Source organism: Equus quagga, unplaced genomic scaffold, assembly GCF_021613505.1.
Source record: "Equus quagga isolate Etosha38 unplaced genomic scaffold, UCLA_HA_Equagga_1.0 HiC_scaffold_9832_RagTag, whole genome shotgun sequence".
Lineage (NCBI taxonomy): Eukaryota > Metazoa > Chordata > Mammalia > Perissodactyla > Equidae > Equus > Equus quagga.
Window position 1 is genome coordinate 7,847 of NW_025795081.1, and position 8,518 is coordinate 16,364.

Consider the following 8,518-nt stretch of genomic DNA (forward strand, 5'->3'; position numbering starts at 1 on the left):
ATCATCTTTTTCTTCTTCTTAAGTCTCCAAAGCCCCCCAGTACATAGGTGTATGTTCTAGTTGTGGGTCCTTCTGATTGTCCTATGGGGGATGCTGCCTCAGCGTGGCCTGATGAGTGGTGCCATGTCGGCACCCAGGATCTGAACCGGTGAAGCCCTGGGCTGCCAAAGCGGAGCGTGTGAGCTTAACCACTCGGCCATGGCGCTTGCCCCTAAAGACTGTTTTAAAATGTTTTATTTATCATAGAAATATCATCATTTTTCCCCTCACAAAATATTCTTGTTAAATGATATTAAAGAAAATTGAAATATTAAAATATTAGTAATATTGTTAAGGAAAAGAATGTGATTGAAAATGCTTGGTTTTTTTACATTGCTGAAGTATAATTAAAGTACAATAAATTACATATGTTTAAACTATACAATTTGATTAGTTTTGACATATGAATATACCCATGAAACCATCACTACAATAAAGAAAATATATTTTTCTCACCCCAAAAAAAAAAAAAAAAAAAAAGAAACTTCATAACCTTTAGCTGTCATGCCCCTGTGCTCTCATCCCCCCAGCCCTAAGCAACCACTAGTCTAATTCCTCTCGCTCGAGATTGCCCTGTTCTGGACATTTTGTATGAATGGAATCATATGAGGTTATTTGTGACTGGCCTCTTTCACTTCTGCGTAATGTTGTCAGGGTTTGTGCATATTGTAGCACGTATCAGTACTTTTTATTGCCAAAAAATATTACATTGTGTGGATATACCGTAATTTCTTTACCCATTCGTCAGTTGATGGACGTTTAGGTTGTTTCCGTCTTTTGACCGTTATGAATAATACTGCTGTGGACATTTGTGTACAAGTTCTTGTGTGGACATATGTTTTCATTTCTCTTGAGTGTATAGCTACAAGTGGAATTTCTAGGCAATGTGGTAATTCTGTGTTTAACTTTTGAGGAACTGCCAGACTCTTTTCCAAAGCAGCTGCACCATTTTTCATACCGACCAGCAGCATAGAAGGGTTTCAGTTTCTCGGCCTTCTAACACTTGCTATTATCTCACTTTTTGATTCTAGCCATCCTGCGTGTGAAGTGCTATCTCACAGTGGTTTTGATCTGCATTTCCCTGGTGACTAATGATGTGGAGCATCTTTTCATGTAATATTTTACTTTTGGGGAAGGAGAGGAGATAAAAAAGTGTTTGATCTCCTGTGTTTAACTCATCATACAGTAGCTCGTTTTAAATGTATTACAGGAAAGAAACTTTCTTCTAAATCTTTGAAAACACTTGCATGGTGATGTGAAGTCCTTATCACATGTACAGTTTTCTCCTTCTGTGCTCTCTACGTGCTGCAGTCACTGTGTGACTGAGGGACTGCAACACCGTGCACTGCATTTGCTTAGGAAGATTCCTTTCTGCGTGGGGTGGAGGGAGGAGTTAACTCAGTGACTTCTCAGGCTTGACTACAGGGCCGAGCAGAACTGATGGCCAGAGCATCTAAAGCTCGGTGCGTTTCCTCCCCATGGCTCTGTCCATCTGTTTTGGGTCAGTGAGCTCCACAGGTAGTAAATGTCAAAGAAACGTGAGAGCTGTGACATGGGCACAAAGCATACACCTGAGAGACGGATGGCAGGATGTTCCCATGGGCTTTTGCCCCTTAACCGTAGTGTAGGAGACAGGCCGTATCACACGTGCCAGATGACAACTGTGAAAGTGGGGTAAGGGGTACCTGGGAAGTTCCACTGCTCTCGTGCATGTTTAAACATTTCTGTAATAGAAAGCTTAAAATAATGAAAGAAGCTGGGTGCCTCCTAAAGAGAGGGAGGGGATGAGAGGATTCCTGGCAAGGGGGCTCAGTCCGTCAAGACGAGGGTTCAGCTCTCTCAATAAGGACATTTCAGGAAGTGTAATCATTGAGGTTAGGAAGGAAACCTCTTTTCATAGAACAGGAAAGAAGGAAAGGAGGAACGGGAAAAGGTTTTTGTGAAGCTTTATTGACGGGAAGTTCCTGTCTCCTGACTTCTAGTTCCTCTGTGATCAGTGGTCCAGCACATCTACTGAGCAAATGGAGACAGCCTAACTTTGAGGAAAGTGGAGGAGATTTGAAATAAATGTGAGTGTCCCTGGAGAGAGAATGGAGTAAGGAAACAGTGACCTAAGCTCCATTTGTTTTGTTCTCATGTTAGTAAGCATGGGATAATTCTCTGTGGAATGAGTGAGTGATTTCCAGCTAGTGCTGGGGCTGAATTTACTGTGGCATCGGTAGACTCCATTGTGAGATTTAATCCAACAGTGATCAATTAGTTATAGGAAGGCATTTCTGGGAAAGGCAGAGAGATGGGATTTTGCCAGACAGGAAGGATTAAAAGGGAATGGATGGGGCCCGTTAGTAGCGGAGCTTTTTAAGTGTTGGTTACCTGACAGACCATCGAGTCTACCCCGGAGAGGGAGGAAATGTAAACAAGAGCTTGACCGACAGACAAGGAGTAAGTGGAAAAATGAAGGGCCTGGAGTTGAAAAGTTAACAAGGGGCATATGAATCAGAAGAATGAGAGACGAGGCCAAAGGGTGGAATGCCCGACTGCAATAATCTGGATGGCTGAAGTGTTCCTGGTGATAAGCTCTGGAGTGTGGCAGTAACTACACTGGAATGGAAGGAAAGGACCCTAAGATGAGAGGATGTAGAAACTGAGAGGCTGGGCTTTGGCTGGTCTATCCACATCGATGGTAGAGCCCTCCATGGCCTCCTCACCTCTTCAAGTCTCCTGCCCTGGGCCCCCTCCCCCTCCCAGGACCTCCACAGAATCTGCATTCTTTCTTTGACCTCAAGTTTCAGACATTGTAGGGTCAATGGCATAACTCTGGACAAGAAGATACATGTGTGGAGTGAGAGAGGCTGTAGTGGACACCGGTTTTGTTTTTGGTTTTTGTTTTAACACCTAGCGTTCACAAGTCTTTCTGGGAAAACCACCTCCAGTGCCCTCTGGGATACTCACCCCATTTGTGTAGTGTGTGTGTGTGTGTGCGCGTGCGTGTGCGGTTTTGTTACAATAGTTACCATTATACTTGTATCTTTTCTGATGTCCTCAAATTCCTTTCCCTTACTCGGAGTCTTATTTCGTTTGTCACCTATATCTTGACCCCCTCTTCTTACAGAACAATCATTTTATTCTATTTTTCCCTTTTTCTCCTCCCTTCCATTTTTAAAATCATGTTGTTTTTAGAAAACAAAATTGGTATTTTATTTTTCCACCCTTGTAACCATCTTTATTTTACTTAGACGTCTACAACTTAATGTATTTAACGCTCACCATCATAACGCTTTTTGAATTTTGCCCCAGTTGACACTCAGCCAATTTTTGAGTCCCAGTCTGTCGAAGTGGAGTTGCCTTTCCTCCAAACCCCTATTGTAAGGGTGGGTATGTGTGCAGTCCATGGTGAGACCCCCATATATCTGTAACCTGGTGCATAGTCTGGGACTCACCTCTGGTTCATGAGCTGCAGGTGTTCTGGGGGAGACCAACCATGGCTCCACCAAGGCCGTGAATATCAGAGGCGGCACTTCCATCCTGATAGGTGAACTGTGCACACTAAGGGCAAGATCTTGTATATTCCTATTAAGCATAGATGGAAGGAAGGCAGCAAGATCACCTTCCCCAAAGAGGGGGATGCCATGCCTGATGACCTCCCTGCAGATATTGTTTAGTATTCAAAGAACAGCCCAGTGCCTTTTTGGAATAAGGCATCAGTGTGCTGTGCAGTGCCTGGATCAGCCTCAAGGTGGTGATGCCTGGATCAGATTGAGGAGGGGGCGGGGGGAACAGGACAGGGTCACCATATGGATGATGAGGCATAAAGCTTTGTTCTACCAGCAAGGTCCTCCTTTCCCCTCTTCATTTTTTCTTCCCTCCTCGCTTACTCCAAGTCATCTTTTCCTTACTCTCAGCTTTATTTTATCCTGGGAGGTAGGTGGCTACCTGGTCAACATTGTTACTACTGACAGCTGAGTGATGCTTTTGCTCTGCAACAAAATATCATTTGGCAGTCTGAAGAAATACCTACAGAGGGGAACCGCTTCCCCCAGGTGCCTTTCCAGTAGGGAAACCTCAATGTAAAGTTTAAAGTATTCTTCCCTAACACATTAATATGACTCACATGACAGATTCTTAAGGAGTGTCTGTGCTGTTCCTAGCCCCTCCCCCACCAGCCCAGGATCCACTGCAGCAATACCCTCCCCCACCCCCCAAATCCCATTCAGGGTTCACCCACCTGTGGGGTCCTCTGGTCACTGACCTCTAAATCATGATGAAGCCACTGTTTTTTCTTCATTGTTGTTTTATGAATTGCATACCTATTCTTGACCCTCTTCGGATAGAGAACACCTGTCTTCCCTACTCTCTGAAGGATGTAAAACATTCAGTGAGCGGAAGGCGTGGGCTGCTCTACACTTTCGTTAAGGCTAAGCGAAGAGGCAGGAGGCAGAGCCCACCTCCTCAAACTTCATCAGGGAGGAAATGGGCTTTTGGGGGCACGTGATATCTCTTTGTCAACAAGAGCTCCAGAGCACTGGTGACCTTTTAGAAGCCAGAGGAAGCAATCAGTAAGAGCTGAACTCACTCCTCCTTTTCCCTAAGCACAAGCCCTGAGTTACCTGAAACCCGTGCCCCCAACACAGGACACAGAAAAGACATCATTATTGTTAGAGAATCATTTATTGGGGAGAATTAGTATTCTTCACAAGAAGGAATTATTTTGCGGTGGGAAATGTTCCGCTCTCGAAACGCTGGAAAAGCGTTTTCTGTTGACATAGAGACGGATCCCTAAACACAGTGCCTTTAGCAGTGGTGAGAACAGCTGGAGGCCCCTGGGCCGGCTTGACGCCTGCAGGTGGGGCTTGGATGGGGCACATGCTCCCTGCGGGGCACAGATAAGGGACGCTTCTGATCCAATAGCTGATCTTTAAGCGCCACGACTTTCTGAGGGTGTCTGTTCTGGTCTCTGATCCATCTAGAACACGTAGGATAATTCTGGCCAGCAAAGACAACTTCTTGGTGGCAGGACTTGGCCTTTGGCACTTTACAGGAGGGAGCCATGTAGTTGGAAGGATGCCCCTGGACGGGCTCTGCCTGGGCCTGCTCTTCTGCCTTCTGCTCAGTTTTCACAAACTTCCTCAGGGAAGGAAGGGGCTCTTGAGGGCGGGTGACCTCTGCTGCACACCGCTGCCCCGGTTTCTCCACTGGGAACTTCCCAGGGACCGTCCTGGTCTTCTGAGCCGTGGTGGTCCCAGTAACGGCAGCTCTCCCTTTAACCAGGCCTCTGCTCTGTGCAGATGATATGGGGCTGCCCTTTTCCTGGGGATGTTCTTGCTTTTTGCCTTTTGTCCCAGGACGAAGCCATTGAAAAATGTGGTTCATCTTTTTGCTGAACAGACTTTCAGGAGGAGGCTGTGCCTTCTGTGATGAGGTCTGGGAAGACTTGCTCCCAAGTGTCTCCTCTGATGCTGTGATCTGAGTAGGGAAACTCTTTCTTGTAGGTTGGGATGTCCCCAACCCTGCATCCCCTCCACCAAGCTCTTCTTTGTTGGGGCCCGGAGGGCTCACTCTCATTGTAGCTGGTGGGAATTTCTTATCCTCGGACCTCTTTAGGTCTTTCTTAGGGACCCAAGGCTCCTGCCGCTGCTGCCTGCTGATCCCACTGTCCTCCAGATGGACATGCAGCACCTGGGAAGCTCCCATGTCCCCACTGGAAACACCTTGGGCATGAGTCGGTGAGGCCTTGTAAGTCAAGCTCTCTGAGGCAGGGGACCTGTCAGTGTGTTGGCCTTGGACCTGGCTCTGATTCCTCTTCTCTAGTTTCGACTTTAATTCCCCAAACAGATGTTCCTTAAGATCCGATGACTTCGGGTCTTGGGGAACTTGTCTTTTTGGTGCAGGGCTTTCAATGGTCCCAGTAATTTCTATTTTACTGTGATTCTCACGTATCATTTGGGAGCTTCCTGGCTTACTGGTTGTCGACACTTTACCAGTTTTTGACTGCAGAGCGTTGAGCTCCTTGGCCCTGAATATGTCCCTGGCCGTGTTGTGCACGGAAAAGGGTTCCGACTTCATCTTTTTGTCCTGTCGCCCTTCTCTTCTATCACTGGAACTCATTCTCTCATCCTTTGTCTCATGTTTGGCACCAGCTTGCCTTGCAGGCAGCTCTGGGGGGCATCTGTTGCCTAGCTGAGTAAATTTCTGACTCGCTTTGCCTGTGATGCCACATGTGACAGGCAGATGAGTCTGCCTGGCACCCTTCCTCCTCTGAACAACCTCTGCAATCTCTTGGTTGATACCAGAGGGTGATTGTCTCGGCACCCCTTGTCCTTGCCTGCCCATAGGTGAAGTAGCAGGGCAAAGACGATCCAGGACCAGGGCTGAATTTGTTGTTTCCGCTTTTTCTTGAAGAACAGATTTAGAGCTTCCTCTATGGGGCTCGAAGCCCTCGGATTTGGAGTCCACTTCCAAAGTTGGGTTATTTGAGGGGGGACAGTAGAAATAGGGCAAGGACTGGGATGCAGCATCTTCCAATTTCAACGCCTGTATGGATTCAAGGACCCTGCAGGGAAGGCCCCACTCCATCGTCATACGAAAGCTTTTAATATGGGTTTCCATCATCTGTTGTGCACTGGAATCAATGAAGCAAAGCTCCTGGAAGGTATTCAGGGAGGAGTCCCCACCCACTGAAGGTGGCAAACTCCTCTGTGTTATTTGGGTGCGGGATTTGTCAGAAAGCAGCAATGTCTGCTTGCTAGCATGCCATGAACTGCGCACAGTCCCAGGGAGCCGAGCCTCACTGATTTCCTCAAACTTCTTGCTCAAATGTGCTTTCAGGACATTTTCAAGTTGTTTCTGATCTAGACTTTCCTCCAAGGCCCTTGAATTTTTCCCTGACAGACTTGCCACGTGACTATTTAGGCCTTTCTCAGAGTCATATGCCGGATCCTTATCTGAAGAGCTCTCTGGGTCACTCAGCAGATGAGCTTTTGGGCTGTTCTCTGGGCTATGCCCCTGATCCTTCCCCATCTCCTTCTCTACCTGAAGCAGTTCTGAACCCCTCTCATGGAAGCTTTTGGATTGGCTCAATCCAACATTTAGATCTTTGTTCACCGAGATCCGTGAGAGTCCACGATTGCTCTCTGACTTAGCTATCTCTGAGAAATCTCTTGGAGGCATCATCAGTGACAGACACTCACAGATCCTGCGGGGCAGGCCCCACCGGTGTTGGATGAGCCTCTTTCGAAGGTGATGTTCCAGTTTCTTCGTCAGCTCATCACTGAGGGGAAACGCTACGGGAAGGATGGAGATGGAGGCATGGGCCTGGGAGGCCTGATGGTAAGGGAAGTTGGGAGCTGAAGAACAAAATTCTTCCTGAGATCTTTGGACTACAGAGGGGGAACCCCACAAACTTTCCTGTTGCTTCTGCAACACTTTCCATTCCAGCTGTTGAATTTCAGATGAGGTGAGAGACTCTGATTCATCCTGGGGTCTATGGTAACACACTCCACAGATCCTTATCTGGGGTAGAGGACCAGATGGTAGGATTGGGAGTGGGGATTTAAGGTGGGCCTGGGACTTGACCTGAGTGAGAGGTAGGGGCTGGGATTGGGGCAGGGTTTGAGGCAAGGGCTGGGGCTGGATCTCAGGCAAGGATGGAGGTGGGCGATGGAGAGGTCCTGGGGATTCTTGGCCCGTGGAGGCATTTGGGATGGTATTGAAAAGGGAGATTGTGGTGCAGTCACTTGAGTCACGGAGAGCAGAGGGCAAGGACTCGCTGTGCAGAGATGGGAGACCCCAGAAGAGCTGCAGACATTTTTCCTGTAAATGGTCCTCCAAGATTTTAGGATATGGGGGCTGCTCATGCATGTGCAGCTCCTTTGGTTTGCCTGCACTGCTCCAGAAAGGAAGGGAGAATGCTGAGTCACACTCATCAGCATTTGACTCTAACATTTTCCCCGAAGGATTTAGTTGGTAGCCTGGCCTAAGTTTTTTTGGAAAAGAACCCTTCTCCTTTTCCTTCCACATCAGGAAATCACTCCTCTTTCGGACTTGTCTCTCCAGGAGTGCCAGGACATGAGGGCTGAGAAACGAGAGGTTACCAGGCTCTATAAGGTTAGCTGTAGGGTGTCTCTCCAGAGAGGACTCTGAAGAATGGAGGGCAAGAAACTCTCGATTAAAATCACGTGGTGCCAAGGTGGAAGGTGCTAAGAACAAGTCTTTGGCACAAGCTTGCCAGCAGGATAATTCTGAAATTGACAGGCTTGAATGGTCAGTGCCTCTGATTGTTGGGACATAAGTGGACAACCTACAAGGGCTATCTGGAAGTGAGTTCTCTGGAACAGACTTCAATAAGATGGAAACCGATTTAGATTGAGTCACAGTTAAAGGGTGGTCTGTCGGTGGTGAGACAGACAGGCTTGGTGGTGCGTGATGACAAGCCAGTGAATCATTGGGATTCATTATCTGGGACAAATTTGGTAAGGCGTTA

The 8,518-nt window shown here is 47.4% G+C and overlaps 1 protein-coding gene across 1 annotated transcript; it reads right to left on the bottom strand.

Moving 5' to 3' along the window:
- Window positions 1-4,830: 4,830 nt before the first annotated feature.
- LOC124232662 (spermatogenesis-associated protein 31D1-like) lies at window positions 4,831-7,980 on the bottom strand. The gene has a single exon (XM_046649604.1). The coding sequence runs from the start codon at window positions 7,978-7,980 to the stop codon at window positions 4,831-4,833; it is 3,150 nt and encodes a 1,049-aa protein (XP_046505560.1).
- Between the last annotated feature and the right edge of the window lie 538 nt (window positions 7,981-8,518).